Raw genomic sequence first — 20109 nt, forward strand, 5'->3', positions numbered from 1 at the left:
TTACAAATACGTTAATACAAAACAATTACAAATACACAAAGAACAAATGTGAAAAAAATACATTACCAATGGCTAACGCCATCCATTTATCAGTTACTACCTTCCATTTCGGAAGGGTTCATCGTCAATTACAGTTTTCCAGGGCATTGCCCTCAAAATACACCTCCATTTACAAATCACAATCTACAAATCGACAAACATTAACAACACTACAACTGTACACAACAAAAAAATAAACACTGAAGCATAAGGGCACCGTCCCCTGGGTTTGTCCACCTGCCGGGGGATGCAACCCTCCAGTAGTACTCATATCCGGGGGTTACACCTTACGGATGTTCAGCCGGAGGGGGGCCATGGGGAAACCACCCCGCCTACTCAATCCGGAATGCCTTCCGGAATTTCAGCCGGGGCGGTGGGAGAGTCTCTCCAGGGTACTCAGTTCGGGCCTGCCTTCCCAATTTTTCTCCCGGAGAATAAAAATCCCTCTGGTGTTACTATGTCCGGGGCTTCACCACCCAGAACTTTCCCCAAGTGGATGTCACACCCCCCGGGGGTGACTCCATCCAGGGGGGGATGCCCCCCAGGCCACAAATAACGCAAGAAAAATAGACGGGGGCCGGAACAAACCACCAACTGTCATAACAAGAAAACCACATATTACAATAACAAACAGTCCATGAACAACCATACAATTGTGAAACATTTCGGAGGCATCGCCTTCCAGAGCTTCGCCCATCAACATTCCACCGTCCGAAGTCGACAACGCTCAAATACAGTCCTCCAAAGTCCACCACTCCGGGCCAGAACTTCCAAAATCACACCCACTGGGGCTGCACCGTCTGGGGTCACACCTTCCGCAGCTGAACCTTCCGAAACCATAGTTCCCAAATGGCTCCTCCCTGGCTTGGGTCTTCCGAGATTGCATCCACCCGGGCCACGCCTTTCAAGGCACAGGAATCCCAGCGAGAGCAGCATTCAACAAGCCCCAGCCGAAACAAAAAGTTCTTGCACAAGTCACGAACCCAAGCACTTGAAACAGAAACTTCACGCCGACCAAGGCGTTCCTCCCAGCGGCCACATTTCCAAAAGCTCACCGCAAGGCGCGCATTAAGCCCGCCTTGAACTCCTTATCCTCTGCCCGCCCCCTGCCTGGAGCACACTATACTGGCCAACACGCAAAGCGAACGGCCAATATGGTGGACTGGCTGGACAATCCAATCTTTCCCACCCACAGATGTGGACGACAGGAGGAAGTTTGAGTCTGTCTGAAGCTCAATCTGAGTATCACAAAGCCCGATTGGCTGAAGGACCAGAGTCCTTCCGGTCCTCCAACTCTTCCCATTGGTCAACACCTCAGCACGAAGGTCAGAAGGCGGGCTGCCCCGCTCATGCGCAGTGTCCCCTCTCCACTGGACATGCGCAGTCCCGGGCCAGGGGGAGGGGGCGATCACCGAGAGGCTTCTCGCTGTGGCCGGAGCCGCCAGCCGGTTGCCTAGAAACCTTGGCTGGAGGAGGTGCAGGGGGAGGGGAACAATGGGTGGGGGCGGGGCTTCCGTGTCTGTGCGCCCGGGCCTGCGCACTGGAACTCCAGGACGTCATTGTGGAAGAGACTGATTCCTATTGGCTGATTCGCGGCAGGGCTCCATTGTGACGTCACAATGCGGAAGTTGGCCAATGAGCTTCAGAGTGAAACTTCCGCCTCTGGGCCACATCTGGGAGGAAATCAATGTTTCCCCCTTTCCATTTCTTTTCTCATTCTGGGGGAAATTGGGGACTTGCAGCAACTGGAGGGAAAGGAAGTGAATCCAGGGAGGTTGCAGACTCTGAAAAGGTTGGCCCGGGTTTCTCTCTCTCTTAAAGACATTGACATCCTTTGCAATGTTCCACAGGAACTAGAATTGTCTGATTTGAATTTCTATCTTGTTCTGACAGCGATGACTTTTGTCAATTCTTTTTACAGGATATTAGAAGGAGTTGATTTGCTGATAGAAATGTCAAGATCTAACATTCACTCAATTCATGGGAGCTGAATGTCATCGGTTTGAATCTGGAAGAAGAAACGTTTCTCAGCTTGAGTTGGGTGAACCATTGGTGTGAACAGAAAAGCATCGAGGCCCGTGCAACCCGAGTGACGGTGTTCCAATGCACGTATTGTGAAAACTGCAGGAGAGACAGAAAGACACTCAGATCATGGAAAAACCATGGAAATGTGGGGACTGTGAAAAGTCATTCCGTTCCCCATCGGTGTTGGAAATTCATCGACGCAGTCACACCGGGGAGAGGCCATTCACCTGCTCCAATTGTGGGAAAGGATTCACTCGGTTATCGATCTTGCTGACACACCAGCGAGTTCACACCGGGGAGAAGCCATTCAGCTGCTCTGATTGTGGGAAGGGATTCACTCAATCATCGCACTTGCTGATACACCAGCGAGTTCACAATGGAGAGAGGCCATTCACTTGCCCCGTGTGTGAGAAGGGATTCAGCGATTCATCCACACTGCAGACACACCAGAGAGTTCATACTGGGGAGAGGCCATATATCTGCTCCATGTGTGGTAAAGGATTTGCTCAGTCATCCAACCTGTATTCACACCAGCGAGTTCACACCGGAGAGAGGCCGTTTCCCTGCTCTGTGTGTGGGAAGGGATTCAGTAACTCCGCCAACCTGCTGAGACACCAGCAACTTCATACTGGGGAGGCTTCCTTCACCTGCTTTGAGTGTGGTAAAGGATTCAGTGATTCATCCAACCTGTTTTCGCACCAGCGAACTCACACTGGGGAGAGGCCATTCACCTGCTTTCTGTGTGGAAAGGGATTTAGCCAGGCATCCCGCCTGCAGACACACCAGCGAGTCCACACCGGGGAGAGGCCGTTCACCTGCTCAGTGTGCGGCAAGGGATTCAGTGATTCATCCAACCTGATTTCACACCAGGGAGTTCACACTGGAGAGAGGCCATTTAACTGCTTTGTGTGTCAGAAGGGATTCAGTCGATTATCTAACCTGCTGACACACCAGCGACTTCACACTGGGGGGAGACCGTTTGCCTGCAATGAATGTGGAAAGGGATTCACACGATCATCCCACCTGCTGAGACACCAGCAAGTTCATAAGCGATTACAAACATTGGATTCTGCTTAATCACACCCAGGACTGAACCACGTTCATTCTGACAGTTTGTGAAGTTGGAGGGTCGGAGGGTTTCTTTCTGCTGGACTGGCCGATCTCACAGCTTTGTTTCCAGTGGGCTGATGCTCTTTGAACCTGGGAGAGCACATTTCCACTGAAATGATCCACAAAAGCTGATGAACGTTATTTATTTTATTCTGGATAGTAAATAGTGTTTTTCCTACCACTGCAGGTAGATCTAAAATAAATACATTTGTCTCTGTACCAGTGAGTCTACAGCACAGGGCCAGGCCAGTCGGCTCACATGGTCTATGTCAGTATTTATGCTCCACATGAGCCTCCACCCACCCCTCTTCATCTCCCCCCATCAGCATATCCTTCTATTCCTTTCTCCCTCATGTATGTATCTAGCTTCCCCTTCAATGTATTCATGCTGTTCACCTCAACCACTCGCTGTGGTAGTGAGTTCTACAGTCTCACCACTCGCTGGTAAAGAGGTTTCACATTAAATCCCTATTAGATTATTGAATCTCTGAAAATGCACACAGCATTTGTAACAAAAAGGATGAATTGTCAGCATGGTAGAGATAAATGTGTGTGTCCTGATAGACATTACAGAGACTTAGTTGAAATGTCACGGAGGCTGGGATCTAAATATTGAAGGGTATTTGACATAATGGAATGGCAGGAAGCTAGGAAAAGGTGACAGGATCTCTCCCATTAACTAACAATGACATTAGTTCAGTACAGAGCTACCACCTTAGCCTGAAAGATCAGGATGAAGGATCGGTTTGGGTCGAGATAAGAAATGGTAAAGGTATGAGGTCTCTTGTGGGAGTATTTAATGGGCCCCTTACCTAAGTTACACTGAACTGATTTCTTTATTTTGAACATGACACTATAATAGTATGTTTATTTATTAGTGTCACAAACTGGCTTACATTAACATTGCAATGAAGTTACTGTGAAAATCCCTGAGTTGCCACAACTCAGCGCCTATTTGGGGAGACTGAAGGAGAATTTAGCATGGCCAACGCACCTGACCAGCATGTCTTTCCGACTATGGGAGGAAACCGGAGCACCCGGAGGAAACCCACGCAGACACGGGGAGAACGTGCAGGCTCCACACAGACAGTGACCCAAGCCGGGAATTCACCATGGGTCCCTGGTGCCATGAGGCAGCAGTGCTAACCACTGTGCCACCGTGCCGCACTCAGATACTCTATTGCACTGCCCAGAAATAAAATAAACACCTGATCAAAAAGGACTAGGAAAAAGTACAAACTTATAAATCTCAACTCCTTTTCACAAATACAGATCAAATACTTCATCATTTCCAGTTCCCAGTCACATCATTTTCTCATTATCATGTTCTGATTATTCAAATAGTATCTCTATTAAACTCATAGATAATACCATTATTTTATTCCATGACGTCATATAAACTAACATTTGAAGCTTATACATTGTTTTAAAACTGTATTTACACATATTTTCAAATCTTCACCCAAAGCATTCCAAAGATTCATCCACAAACTGAAATATACACAGACTTTAAAGTTGTACAAACATAACATTTTTTAAACTTGTTTTTTTCTATTTAATACATGATCATCATCCCTTAAAGTCAACAGTTTCTTTGCAAATTTTCAGGCAATGATTCATTTTTTGCTTCATCCAAAATCATTGCAGTTTTCAGTTCAACGGACTCCCTAAACTTTAAAACCTGGACATTTTAGAAATAATTTGTTGCTAAGTTCTTGAAAATTCACTTTATTACTATTAATTTGGCTTTTTTCTGTAACATATAGATCGGATTAATAAAGTTAAAGTTTGATGTTTATTTATTAGTGACACAAGTAGACTTACATTAACACTGAAATGAAGTTAATGAAAATCCCCCAGTCACCACACTCCGGCACCTGTTTGGCTACACTGAGGGAGAATTTAGCATGGCCAATGCACCTAACCAGCACGTCTTTCGGACAGTGGGAGGAAACCGGAGCACCCGGAGGAAATCCACACAGACGCAGGGAGAACGTGCAGACTCCACACAGTGACCCAAGCCAGGAATCAAACCCGGGTCCCTGGCACTGAGAGGCAGCACTGCTAACCACAGTGCCGCCATGTCGCCCAAATATTCATGCTTTATAACGTTTCCCCAAACCTCTGAAGAATCATCTCAAATGAACAATACAAAATATGCAAGGACTGCAGATCCAATATAAATTTAGTTTTACTCAGAATTTCAATACTCTTTGATCATTTTGTTTTAATATATATTGTATATGTGGTTTCCAACAAAAGGTATGGTCTAGGAGAACACCCAGAACTATATTTCCATATGGGGGAGGCGATGGTGTCATGGCAGTGTCACAGGACGAGTGACCCAGAGACTCAGGGTAATGCTCCGGGGACCCAGGTTCGAATCCTATTGTGGCAAATGGTGAAATATAAATTAGATGAAAATCTGGGATTAAATGTCTAATGATGATTAGAAATTATTGTCGATTGTCATAAAAGCCCATCTGGTTTACTGATGTCCTTTAGGGAAGCAAATCTGCCAACCTTATCTGGTCTGACCAACATGTAACTCCAGATCCACAGCAACATGGCTGCCTTTCATTGCTCTCTCAGTTCAAGGACAATTAGGAATGGGCAATAAATGCTGCACCAGTGACACCCACATCCCATGAATAAATAAATGTTGACATTGTCTGTGGGGAGAGAATAGAGCCAACGTTTCGAGTCTAGATGACCCTTCATCAGAGGGGTCTGACCCCTCTTCTGTTTTTGTGAATGTTGCCATTGTTTATTATATTAACCAAGGGATTTACTTCACCAAATAACATAAACTTCGTTCCACTCAGAGTCAGTCACAATTCATTTTTGACAAACAATATTTTTTATTTTCTCCAATTCAGCACTAACAATTTCAATAAGCTCTTGAAGATCCCACCCAGAATAAAAAATATTGGCATCATCTGCAAACAAAACTAATTGTAATAACTTTGATACATTCCAAATGTCATTAATATATAAAATAATCAATTTAAGGCCCAAAACAGATCCCTGTGAGACTCCACACAGAATATTCACAAAATCTGATTCACATCATCGACTGTTACAAATTGTTGAGATTTTCCAAATAACTTCTGAGCCACTTATTCACTACTCCCCTAATCCCTTGTATCCAGTGTTTTAAGTAATATTCCATGGCCAATTGTATCAAAATCTGTGTAAGATCAGTAGAAACCTCTATTGTAAATTGTCTTTCGTCATTTAGAATCATAGAAGTCATAGAAACCCTACAGTGCAGAAGGAGGCCATTCGGCCCATCGAGTCTGCACCGACCACATTCCCACCCAGGCCCTACCCCCACATATTTACCCGCTAATCCCTCTAACCTATGCATCTCAGGACTCTAAGGGGCAATTTTTAACCTGGCCAATCAACCTAACCCGCACATCTTTGGACTGTGGGAGGAAACAGGAGCACCCGGAGGAAACCCACGCAGACACGAGGAGAACATGCAAACTCCACACAGACAGTGACCCGAGCCGGGAATCGAACCCGGGACCCTGGAGCTGTGAAGCAGCAGTGCTAACCACTGTGCTACCGTGCCGCCCCAAATTCTCCACAAATTCCATCAGTGATAATGAGATAGACCGACTTGGTCTGACTATTACACAGTCAGTTACATTGAGCAATGGAATTATCAGACCATTTAGCAAATGACTTCTCTTTTCTCTGAAAAATGAGAAAAGTGAGGACACTCTCCTGTAATTAGTATAATCACGTTTGTCTCCAGCTTTAAACCATGGAGTAACTTTGTCAATTTTCATTTTACAGGGAGATAGCCCAGTTTGAAAAGACCGGTTGCAAATATGTCAATGGTTTTACTCCACAATCAATAACCTGCTTAACGATTGACATCTCAGTATTGTCTGAATTTGTAGTTTTTTTATTCTTATGATATTTAACAATATCAATGACCTCCTTTCCATCAACACCTCTAAAACGTGAGATGGGATGAAGAGGTGGATATTTTCTCTTGGAACTTTTAACATCATTGTCCATGAACTCCGTTAAAAAGAAATCCACATTTGGAAGCCCAGCCATTATATGAAATATCAGCACTATAACAGGGGAAGATAAGAAAGACAGACATATTGATCTTTTCATCAACATATCTGAGAGTTAAGAATGTGTGACATGATTTTGGGACACCGGAGTGAGTGTGCAGATGTGATTTGTTACATGTGAAAAATAGCAAGCCTAAATTCATGGTGAGATGGAGTGAGGAGCGGGTCCCAAACACACACAGCTACTTGAGACACAGCAGGAGATGAAATGGTTAATGTGGCCAGGGGATTGAGACAACATTGTGACATCATCAAGGCACTGACACTCCAGAGAGAAACTGAGTTCAAAACAATCAGGGTCCAATTAAACACACTGCACATGGGCACACAGTGAGGAAAATTAAAATAAAATGGATAATATTATAGATTAGGACAATTAACCGCTTGGGAGAAATAATAGAGTAAGAACTGTCCACAAGTTGGATAGGGGTAAAGAGAGAGCTGGAGAATCTTTTGCATCCATGCTTGATCTGTTGCTTGAAGCATCTGTCCTTTTGTACAAGTAACCTGGAACTCACGGTGCTCCTTCAGGAGTTGGAAAGACCGATTAGATGTTACCCCAGGCAGGGCCAGAACAGAACTGGAAAATAACGGATTGAAATTGAGTGAGTGTCAGAGAGAGAGTTCTCCTCCCCCCTCAAGGTGTGGACTGTAAGAATCCTGGGGGACCCCCTACTTTGGGTTTTCTTGCTAATTAGTGAATATTATATTAGATTCTATGACTGGCTGTGCATTGATTTTGAATTTGATTGTGACACTTCTCCTGTTTTTATTCCTGTTGTGATTACACTCTGGGTAAGGATGGTTGACAGGTGACAGGATGGGAAATTGTGGTTTGGATCTTCATTGACCAAATGTTTTATTGATCCGAAAGGTGTAAAAGGGGCAAAACTTCAGCAGAAATCCAGCAGAGCTGAGAACAGACGACTTGCTGTGTGGGAACAGGGAGATAAACAGCTCCCAGAGGACAGAGAAAACAAGAGTGCCTTGAATCCTGGATGACACCAGGGTGTCACGGCCACCATGTTTTCACTGTTTGGCATGGGAATGCTGACTCCCTGTACCAGGGACGGAGCGTGGGAAGACAATTGTTTGAGAGTTTGACGTGGCTTGGGCAGGTACAGATGGTTCAATGACAGGTTTTGTAATTGGTCCGTTCAAATGTTAGCTGGGCAATGATTGGGTTAAATCAGTCTCCATAGACTTTGTGATGTAAAAAAGTATGAGAAGGGATTCCCCGAGCACAGAGATTAGTCGAGGTTTTACATTTTGCATTGACTGGTGCCATGGCATCTGGGGCAGAGCAGGGAGCATTTCCGTGGAGATGCTGCTTCTACCCAGAGTGTAATGGTAATGCTGCTGCACCTTGATACGACTGCTCAGACATTAGCCTGTGTCAGCTCTTATTGATACTGAATAAAATCTAACCACTGTCACCAATAAGGGTTATCACTGGCAATCATTTCAGAGTTTGGGAAAAGGGGAGAAAGGATTAATTGACTCCCTGAAGCCCATTTTCTAACATCACTGAGTCAAAAATAAAATCCCATCTCCCCCTCTGACTCCTTTGCCAATTAGCTTAGAGAGGCTCACTTTCTGTTAAAGAGCCTGCCAACCCCTCTCACCCACTTTCCCTAAAGTGCATCAATCTCATCAGGAAAAGTCCAGTACAATCAAATATTTTTACTGATAAAAGTTTATTAATGAAACAGAACATGGTTAAAACAAACAGAAAGTGACTTGAGGATCAAAGACAACCAGAGTAAAGGGATGTTCACAATGTTCTGGACACAACTGGATTCTCTTCAGCTCCTCTGTCCCCTGTTCCTGTGACTCCCCGCTTTGGACACAGGGACACTGAACCCTGGGGGGTCACCATCAGCCCTGGTCACCTCCTCTGGTGCCTTGATTGGTTGGAGGCCCATTTCCCAGTCAGTTCTCCAGTACCTTCCTGTCTCTCTATTAGTGCGACCCCCAGGGCAGTTTCCCAACTGGGGCGCAGGCCCCGTTATTCTCAGCTAAATGCTGCCCTCAGCTCCATCGCCTGGCTGTCATTGACACGAGCAACAGAGACAGAAAGGTACCCCAGGCTCAAATGGGAAGTTGAAACTTGTGGGTCTAAATCAACACTTCAACATTTGTCAGTCAAATCCATGTTATTTACACTGGGAGTTTTTATGATGAGATTAATTGAAGTGTTCGGCCAGTCAGCAAACTCGAGAAGCACTGATTCCAGATTGTTCAATACTTCTACCTTGAATCACAAAAGCTTCTCACTTTATCCCCTTCCTGAACTGAATTCCATTATCCTGAGCAGCTGTGGGTGTCACCTCTCTGTGTAAACTCCTGCCCCTTTTTATAAGGCTCTCTCATTCCTTATTGTGGGTCAATTCTTTAATGGTTGAGGATCGCTCTGTGATGTAGTGAGTGTTTATCCGGTCAATCAATGTTTCTGATGTCAGTCGGAACGTCCATCGTTACTTTTCACCTGTTTCTCACTCTGTGTTTTATAAAAATAAAGTTTATAAACTTTTACAGAATGGTCAGCTTTAAGGTTTCTGTAGTTGGTGATGAGGTCATCCAAAGGTCAAACCTTTCTCTTTTCTCCTTCCCGTTTAACGAAGGGTTGTGTGGAATATTCCATTCGGGGGGAGGTGGTGGGAATGTCGCTGGCCGAGTAATGCAGAGACCCAGCAAAGGATCCGGGGACAGGCAGCTGGTGGGATTTGAATTCAGTGAATCAATCTGGAATTATATAAAGTTAGTCTCAGAAACGGTGACCATGAAACTATCGACTGTTGTAAAAACCCATCCAGTTCACCCTATTAATGCTCCCTATTAGGGAGGGAAATCTGCCATCCTTACCCGGTCTGGCCTACATGTGAATCGAGACCCACACAGCAATGTGGGTGACTCTTAACTGTCCCTCTGAAATGGCTGAGCAAGTCACTCCGTTCAGGGGCAATTTGGAGCTGAGCAACGTGTGCTGGGGCTTTGCCAGCAGTGTCCACATCCCAGGAGAGAATAAAGAATATTCCACGGAAAGTGATGGGTGATTTGAAATGAATTGAAAGTAGGTCAGGAGGTGCTCGTATCGTCCAGAGCTGCTTTTCAATGGATCCTCCTGTTTAAAATAAAAACACATCAGTGTGCCCCTTTCCCAGACGCACTGACCTTGGAATATCACAATGCTGTTTTTAAACATTCCTTTGTTAAAGAATTAGTCATTTAGAATTGTGAAACAGACAGAAATTGAATGTTCCGTTTTTCCTGGGATCCTCCTGTGCCTGGCACCAGTGTCCTGAACAAGGTTATTAACATTCTCTGGGTTAAAAGTTCCTCCTGGTTCTTGCTGTCTGTTGTGTCCTTTGTCACAGTCGGTACCAGGACATTTCTATTGAAAGGTTGTTAAGAAATTCCAGTGAATTCCAGCCCCTTGTGTAACGTTCCATTTGGTGTGCGTCAGATTCAGAGATGTCCACGTGTGTGTGAAAAGGGTTCTGGGTAAGGGTTTTAACCCTTCTTTCCCCGTTAGTAACAATGAGCCCTGTATTCAATTCTAAAGTATAAAGTCCTCATTAGATATCAATTCTACCTGTTATCTACATTTCACCAACCAGTCTATATTTTCATCACAGGACTGCAGTGGGAGCACCGTCAACATCTTACTGACTTGATCGATTTTATCGAGGAGGTGACGAAGGTGATCGATGAGGGTAGAGCAGTGGATGTTGTGTACATGGATTTTAGTAAGGCTTTCGACAAGGTCCCTCATGGTCGGCTCATCCAGAAGATTAAGATGCATGGGATTCACGGTCACTTGGCCACTTGGATTCAGAATTGACTTGCCCATAGAAGTCAGAGAGTAGTGGTGAGGGTGTTTTTCTGACTGGAAGTCAGTGACTAGTGGCGTTCTATTTGTGATCTCCATTTAGAAAAAGGAAATAGAGACACTGGAGAAGGGGCAAGAAAGATTCACAAGAATAATCCCAGAACTGTAATCACTTGTGAACTCACTGGTGTTTCACCAAGTTTGCTGACTCAGTGAATCCCTTCCCAGTCAGAGCAGGTGACCAGCCTCTGCCTGGTGTGAACTCACTGGTGGGACATTAGTTCCCAAGAGCTTTTGAAGCCACGCCCACATTTAAAGGGTCTCTCCTGGGTGTGATGATGTTGTGTCTGGGCAGGCTGGATAACCGAGTAAATCCTTTCGCACACACCGAGCAGGTGAATGGTTTCTCCCCGGTGTGAACTCACTGGTGTTTCAGCAGTGTTGATGATATTCTAAACCTCCTTGAACAGTGAGAGCAGCTGAACGGCCTCTCCCCGGTGTGAATGTGCTCGGGGATCATCAGTTCCTGAGAGCTTCTGAAGCCGGCCTCTCAGGCAGAGCATTTAAAGGGGCTCTCCTTGGAGTGAGTGGCTTTGTGTCTCAGCAGGCTGGATGAAGCAGTGAATCACTTCCCACACACAGAGCAGGTGAACGGCCTTTCCCCGGTGTGAACTCGCTGGTGTGTCTGCAGGTTGTATAATGTTCTAAATCTCTTTGTGCAGTGAGAGCAGCTGAACGGTCTCTCCTCAGTGTGAATGCGCTGGTGGGACACCAGATCCTGAGAGCTTTTGAATCCACTCCCACAGTCAGAGCATTTAAACGGTTTCTCATTGGTGTGAGTGGCTTTGTGTTTCTGCAGGCTGGATGACTGAGTGAATCCCTTCCCACACACAGAGCAGGTGAATGGTCTCTCCCCAGTGTGAACTCGCTGATGTTCCCACAGGCTGGATGACCTTTTAAATCTCTTTGAGCAGTGAGAGCAGCTGAACGGTCTCTCCTCAGTGTGAATGCGCTGGTGGGACACCAGATCCTGAGAGCTTTTGAATCCGCTCCCACAGTCAGAGCATTTAAATGGTCTCTCATTGGTGTGAGTGACTTTGTGTGTGTGCAGGTTTGATGAATGAGTGAATCCCTTCCCACACACTGAGCAGGTGAACGGTCTCTCCCCGGTGTGAACTCGCTGGTGTCTCCGCAGGTCAGATGAAGTTCTAAATTTCTTTGAGCAGTGAGAACAGCTGAACGGTCTCTCCTCAGTGTGAATGCGCTGGTGGATCATCGGTTCCCCAGAGCTTTTGAAACCACTCCCACAGTCAGAGCATTTCAATGGTCTCTCATTGGTGTGAGTGAGATTGTGTTTCAGCAGGTGGGATAACTGAGTGAATCCCTTCCCACACACAGAGCAGGTGAATGGTCTCTCCCCAGTGTGAACTCCCTGGTGTGTTTGTAAATGGGATGACTGAGTGAATCCCTTCCCGCACACAGAGCAGGTGAATGGTCTCTCCCCAGTGTGAACTCGCTGGTGTATCTTCAGGTTGGATGAAGTTCTAAATTTCTTTGTGCAGTGAGAGCAGGTGAACGGTCTCTCCTCAATGTGAGTGCGCTGGTGGGACACCAGTTCCCCAGAGCTTTTGAAGCCACTCCCACAGTCAGAGCATTTAAATGGTCTCTCAATGGTGTGAGTGAGATTGTGTTTCTGCAGGCTGGATAAATGAGTGAATCCCTTCCCAGAGCAGGTGAATGGCCTCTCCCCAGTGTGAACTCGTTGGTGTCTCTGCAGATTAGGTAAGTCAGTGAATCCCTCCCCAAACACAGAGCAGGTGAATGGCCTCTCCCCAGTGTGACTGCGTTGATGAATTTCCAGAAGAGATGGGAACATGAATCTCTTCCCACATTTCCATGGTTTCTCCATGGTGCGGGTGTCCTTGTGACTCTCCAGGTTAAACAATCAGTTAAATCTGACACAGAACACGGGTACAGTCTCTCCCTGCTGTGAATGCTGCGATGTATTTTCAGGCTGTGTAACTGGTTAAAGCTCTTTCCACACTCAGTGCACTGGAACACTCTCACTCGGGTGTGTGTATTTCACTGCATTTCTAGTGAAAGTGATGTTTACAATCTTTTGAAGCCAAGAGGCCAAACAAACATTTCTCCTGCTAGCGTCAAAGGCCGATGATATTCAGGTCTCAAGAAGTCGAGTCACTCTGTCAGATCTCGATGTGATGTTGGAGATTTCTGTCTGATTTCTCCTTGTCTAATATCCTGTAAATCAATTTAGAAAAAAAATCACAATTCAGAATACGATCAATATTCAAATCTACATTGCTAGTTTATGGAGCGTTCATTAAAGACACAGTCATGGAGCATTAAACTTGCCCAGCAGGGCCTCCCGTATCAGCACACAGGCAGCTGCTTTGTGAGACTGCCAGCAGTACAGACAAGTCAGAGATAAGGGTGTCCTCAGAAGTGGGATTCATTGTGAAAGCTCAGGGCGGTTGATAAGATGCAGCAATTCTATGATTCTAATGAACGTTCTTTCCTCTCCCATTCCCCAAAAGACGTGAGCCTCCATCCCGCACACTCTCCCTCCATTCTCACTCTGCTGTATCTAATATTCACCCTCCCAATTCTCCTGAAGGTGCTGATTGAGGCTGATTGACAGATCCATGCTCACTGCTTCCTGTCCAGCACAGAAATCAGAACAAATAGGAGCTGCAGTCAGCATTCGGCCCATCGAGTCTGCTCAACCATTCATTCAGATTATTGGTTGATCTACCTCTGCATTATTTTCCCCACACTGTCCCCCATATCCATCGATATCTTCAATATCTAGAAACCTATCAATCCCTCTCTTGAAAATTCTTGATGACTGAGGCTCTATAGTCCTCTGCGGTAGAGAATCCAAAACATCACCACATCCTTGAGTGAAGAAATCCTTCCTCATCTGAGCTTTCTCTCCATTTTCCAGCCTGTTCCCAATAATTATTGACTCCCTCGTCATTCAAAAACTGTCTAACTCATCCTTGAATATATTCAATCCCTCCACTGGTCCCTATGCAAGAGAAATCTAGATACTAACAATTCTCTGAGGGAGGAGATTGTTGGAAATATACAATATAGCTGCAGTCCAAAATTACACAGCCAGATATAATAAGTGTATTTTATTACAGAGCTATAAATAATATATCTAATCTGTACCATATAAGAACAGGGGAGCTGATAACCTCGTGGTATTATCGCTGGACTATTAATCCAGAAACTTAGTTAATGTTCTGAGGACCCAGGTTCGAATCCTGCCACGGCAGATGGTGGAATTTGAATTTAAAAACAAAATCTAGAATTAAGAATCTACTGATGACCATGAAACCATTGTCGATTGACCAGAAAAACCCATCTGGTTCATTAATGTGCTTTAGGGAAGGAAATCTGCCGTCCTGACCTTGTCTGGCCTACATGTGACTCCAGAGGCCACAGCAATGTAGTTGACTCTTAACCAGCTTCTGAAATGGCCCAGCGAGCCATTCAGTTCAAGGGCAATTAGGGATGGGCAATAAATGCTGGCCCAGCCGGCAATGCCCGTGTCGCAAGGATGAATTAAAAAAAAACATCAGACACGTCTCTGTCTGATATTAGTTTCCTGTCCCCTTTAATATATTTCAGAAATTAGATGGGCACATGAAGGAAATAAAGTTGCAGGGGAAAGGGAATATAGAAAGGGAATGGGACTGACTGGATTCTTCTACAGAGAGTCAGCATGGATTCGAGTTACTGAATGGACTCCTTCTGCGCTGTAATGACTCAATGAGTGAAAATATATAACATAGCTTCAGTGCTACATTACAAAGCGAGAAATAATAATAATAAATGTACTTTGTTACAGAACCATAAATATTACACCAAATCTACAATATAACAACACAAGGCATATCTCTGCCCTATATATTAATTTATTGTCCTTTTAAATGTCAGCCATCACCTGGGGAAACCAGCCCTTTAATTGTGAACATTAGGAAAGGGACCTTTTAGCCAGACAAATCAATGTGTCAAGCTGAGGGAGCAAAGGATGTCAATGTCTTTAAGAGAAAGAGAAACCTGGGCCAACCTTTCCAGAGTCGGCACCCTCCCTGGATTCACTCCGTTTCCCTTCAGTTGCTGTAAGTCCCCATTTTCCCCAGAATGAGAAAAGAAATGGAAAGGGGGAGAAAAGAAAGTGTTTTACTCACAGATGTTGATGATTGGAGGAAGGTTTGAGTCTGTGTCTGAAGCTCAATGTTCATTCAGACCTCTTTTTTAGGTCAAACCAAGTAAGCAAACTCAAATTAAATCAGGACAAAGTAAAAGGGGCAGCTCCCCAAAAAGGAGGAGGGAACAGCCCGAACAGAAATCAAAATGCAAAGGAAACTTAAAAACATCAAATTAAAATGTGGTTATTAGGGTCAATAATGCACCCCAACCCCTGCGGTGCCCAGCGGGCGCGGAAAGCGTCAACCTCGCCCGTGGACACCGCATGCTCCCTCTCCAGGGACACCTGGCCGTGAACGTAGCCGCGGTAGAGGGGAAGACAGTCAGGATGGACGGCCCCCTCGATCGCCCGCTGCCTGGACCGGTAAATGGCGCGTTTCGCCAGGCCCAGGAGCAGGTTCACGAGGAGGTCGCCATCCCGACCCTCCCCTCTCCGCACCGGGTGTCCGTAGATCAGGAGCGTGGGACTGAAGTGCAAACAAAACATCAATAAAAGGTTCTTCAGGAAAACATAAAGGGAGTGCAGCCTAAGACACTCAACATAGACATGGTCCACGGACTCCACAAGGCCACAGAAAGGGCAGTCTTCGGAGCCCGTGAACCAGTGAATCCTACGGTTGTGCGGAACTGCTGCATGCATCACCCTCCACCCCAGGTCCCCGACGTAATTGGGGGAGATCCCTCCGTAGAGGGACCTCCAGCGGGGACCTCCGCTGCCCGGCGGCAACAAGGCCCGCCAAGGTGTATCCGGGCGACAGGCGAGGAGGCGGTAGTGGAAGGTGTGCAGCAGCAGCCCGCACAGGAAACGCCTCCGCGCGGTAGAAAAAGGCACGGAGGGCATTTCCGCGAGGCGGCTCAGGCTGTGGGGCACCTCACCCAGGGGAGGGGGCTGAGGCTTTGGGCCAATGTGGAATTCCGCCCGAACAGGGGAACGCTCGGGCGGGATCCCACCGCACGCCTGCGCCGTCTCAAGTTTGCGTGCAGTTTCGGGGCCGAGCACGACCGTCCTAAGGTCTAGGATGGCTTTGGCCGCGCGCCGGACGGACGTCCCCGCGCGCTCAGCCAGCACGCGGGGACTCATCCAGCCCGCTCCTCCGCCATCGAGCACGTCCCCGATTCTGGTCACCCCGGCGTCCACAGCCCCCCTCTCCGCCAGCCACCTGAAGTTATATGGCTGGAGGAGCGGATTCCTGAGCAGCGGCTCTCGCACGAGAGCCGCTACTCCTGACGGGGGAGAGCTGCGTCGCGAGACGACCTTGTTCCAGACAGTGAGGAGGTCCTGGTAAAAGACGGGCAACTCCTGCAGGGTGGTCGAAGCACGCCCCAGTTCGATATGCAGGAGCTGCACGTCATAATTGAGGCCGTGCCACTGGCGGAAGAAATACGTCGCCATGGCACACCACTGTGGAGGGGGCTCAACGTAAAGGTACCTCTGCAGGGCCTGGAGGCGGAAGGTCGCTATCTGAGTGCGGAGGCACACCAGACCTTGTCCGCCCTCCTCAAGCGGGAGATACAGGACCGCAGCAGGGACCCAGTGCAGTCGATTGCCCCAGAAGAACCGCACGAGGGTTCTCTGGATATCGGTGACAAAGCCAGGGGGAGGGGTCAAAGGGACCAGCCGGTACCACAGCATGGAGGCGACCAGCTGGTTTATGACGCGAGCTCGCGCCCCGTAGGACAGCACTCGGAGCAGTCCTGTCCAGCGACCCAGGCGGGCGGAGACTTTGGCCTCCAGCTCCCGCCAGTTCGCCGGCCAGGATTCCTCGGCTGGGCAGAGATGGGCCCCCAAGTAGAGGAGGTCGGTCCTGCTCCAGGTGAAAGGCCTGAGCTCCTCCGGGAGGGGGTCCGTCTCCCAAGGACCGACAAGGAGTCCGGAGCACTTGGCCCAGTTGATCCTGGCGGAGGACGCGGCGGAGTACACCGCCTGGCATTCTCGCATCCTCCGCAGGTCAGCCGGGTCCGTGAACATGAGGAGCACGTCGTCGGCGTAAGCTGACAGGACCACCCCTACGTCCGGTCCGCGCAGGACCAAACCTGACAACCTCCTCCGCAAGAGGCGCAGGAATGGCTCCACGCATACGGAATACAGTTGGCCGGACAAGGGGCAGCCCTGCCGTACTCCTCTCCCGAAGCGAAGGGGCGCCGTCAGGGACCCGTTAACCTTAATCAGACACTCTGCGGCAGAGTACAGTAATCGGATCCGGGCGACAAAACGCGTCCCGAACCCGAATGCCCGCAGAGTCCCGAGTAAATACTCGTGCTCCACCCTGTCGAACGCCTTCTCCTGATCTAATGACAAGAAGGCGCCCGACAGACCAGCCCTCTGGGTGTGATGGATTAGGTCCCGGACCAGGTGGAGATTGTCATGTATGCAACGGCCCGGGACCGTGTAGGACTGGTCAGGGTGGATCAAGTGGTCCAGCACGGATCCAAGGCGTGAAGCCATAGCCCTGGCAAAGATTTTATAATCCGTGCTGAGGAGGGAGACCGGGCGCCAGTTCTTGAGCAGGTGGAGATCCCCCTTCTTGGGCAGCAGGGCAATGATGGCCCTGCGCCACGAAAGGGGCATCTCCCCGGTAGCGACGCTCTCCCCCAGGACCCCCGCGTAGTCGCTCCCCAGGACATCCCAGAACGCCCTGAAGAACTCTACTGTCAGCCCGTCCAGCCCAGGGGCCTTGCCCCGGCTGAGGCCATTTAGGGCGCCGGTCAGCTCGGCCATGGTGGTAGGGGCCTCGAGCCTGCCGACGCCCTCCGGGCCGACCTGCGGCCCACAGAAGTCTGCGGGCATCCTCGCTGGACGGATCCGGAGAGAAGAGGGAGGTGTAATACTCCCGGGCAATGGCCCGGATGCCCTCCGGATCCGAGACGGGGGAACCGTCGTCGGCCAGCAGCGTAAGGAGCTGCTGACGGTTAGCCCGCCCTCTTTCCAGCGAGTAGAAGAAGGGGGAGCCGCGGTCCAGGTCCACCTGGAACTGGAGCCGTGACCTCACGTACGCGCCGCGAGACCTGGCAAGCTGCAGGTCCCGCAGCGCGTCCTTCTTCTCCCTGTACTCCGAACGCAGGGCCGGGTCCGCGTCAGGCCGACTGAGACGTGCCTCCAGGTCGAGCACCTCCTTCTCCAACTCCTCGAGCCTGGATTTCCGCCTCTTTGTCGACCCCCTCGCGTACCCCTGACAGAAGGTACGGACGTGAGTCTTGCCCACATCCCACCAGAGCCTCAAGGAGGGGAAGCCTCCCCGCTTCCTTCTCCAGCCGGCCCAGAATCGACGGAACGAGTCCAGGAAGCGCTCGTCCTCCAGCAGCATGTTGTTAAAGTGCCAGTACGCGGACCCCCGCCGGATGCGAGACGGCGCAAAGTCCGCCCACACCAGGCTGTGGTCCGTGCTCGACACCGACCGCATGGAGACCGAGGACACGCCGGACACGTGCGCCTTCGAAATGTAAAGGCGGTCGAGCCTGGACGCTCCGACTCCAGGCCTCACGAAAGTGAAGGCGCTGGAGCCAGGATGGAGATGTCTCCAGACGTCCACCAAGTCGTGGGACCCGATCAGGTCCCGCAACTTCACCACCGCCGGAGTGCGCAGCCAGGGGCCGGTGCGGTCCCGTGCCTCGAGGAGGCAGTTGAAATCTCCCCCGAGGATAATGCATTCGCCCCCCGCGATGGTGTCGATGTGAGCGGACACTTTCTCGTAGAAAGTCGTTTGCTGCGGTCCAGCGGTCGGGGCGTAGACATTCAGCAAGTGAATGACCACGCCCCCCTCACGGACCGTCAAGTGCAGCAACCGGCCTGGCACCGGCTCCTTGACCCCCAAGATCTCCGGCTTATAACGCGGGGCCAACAAGATAGCCACCCCGCAAGAAGCGAGCGTGAGGTGGCTCATGTAGACCCCCCCTCGCCACTCCAGGAGCCATTGGGCTTCGTCTCCCGGAACGGTGTGGGTTTCCTGCAGGAAACACACCGCATACTTCCCGTCACGGAGGACCGAGAAGTTCTGGAACCTGCGGTGTGGCCCACTGCTGCCGTTGATGTTGAGGCTGGCTATGGTCACCTTCATGTCAGCAGCTTTGTGCCACCGTCACCACTTAACTAGGTGTGTGGGGGGGCGCTGGCGCAATTCTCACCAGTCCACCCCCCACTTTTTCGAGCCTGTGGAGGAACCGCAGTACCCAGCGCCGCTCTATTTTCTCCAGGCCCGCGGAGGCATGCGAGCATGCCTTCACGGACCGGACGAGCCGCGCCAGGTCCGGCCAGTGGCCGAGGGCTAGCCGGATTATGTCGGAGCGACCGGAATGGTTACGGATAAAGACCCTGAGGTCCTTGGAGGGGATGAGGGACGACTCGGTGGGGGGCACGAGGGAGCCCCCCGCCTCGCTCTGGGCAGACTCTGAAAGTGTCCCCGTGCCCTCCACCGAGCCGCTGACCTCCTCAGGGCGGTCGCCCCTCGACTCCGAGTCCCCCGCCGCAGGACGTACGGCGGGCGGCACGGAGCCACCAACTAGCCCTAGCCCCTCCCCGATCCCACCCCCAGGATCGGTGGAGGAGGGGTTCCCCCCGGGCTCACCTTTCCCGGATTGCGGGCCCCCGTGCGACGGCGGCCCAGCCCCCCCCCCGCCCCAGACGCTTGGACACCCCCCAGGTCCGGTGTATCCTTCGGACTGAGGTTGGGGATGTCCAGCGTCCAAGGTCGGGACGGAGAGGACGAGTGGATCGTCTCTTCGCCGCCGCCGCACGAGGACATGAACATTGGAGTGTCGCCCCAGTCC

The 20109-nt window shown here is 49.4% G+C and overlaps 1 protein-coding gene across 1 annotated transcript in view; it reads right to left on the reverse strand.

Annotated features, from left to right (window-relative positions):
• Positions 1–2017: 2017 nt before the first annotated feature.
• The window catches only part of LOC144486091 (uncharacterized), a 42296-nt gene continuing 24204 nt past the window's right edge, over positions 2018–20109 (reverse strand). Inside the window, exon 5 of the mRNA XM_078204201.1 lies at positions 2018–2160. Within this exon, the coding sequence (XP_078060327.1) occupies positions 2018–2160 (143 nt within the window). The remainder of the gene's footprint in view (positions 2161–20109) is intronic.

Source organism: Mustelus asterias, unplaced genomic scaffold (genome assembly GCF_964213995.1).
Source record: "Mustelus asterias unplaced genomic scaffold, sMusAst1.hap1.1 HAP1_SCAFFOLD_288, whole genome shotgun sequence".
In the NCBI taxonomy this organism is placed as follows: domain Eukaryota; kingdom Metazoa; phylum Chordata; class Chondrichthyes; order Carcharhiniformes; family Triakidae; genus Mustelus; species Mustelus asterias.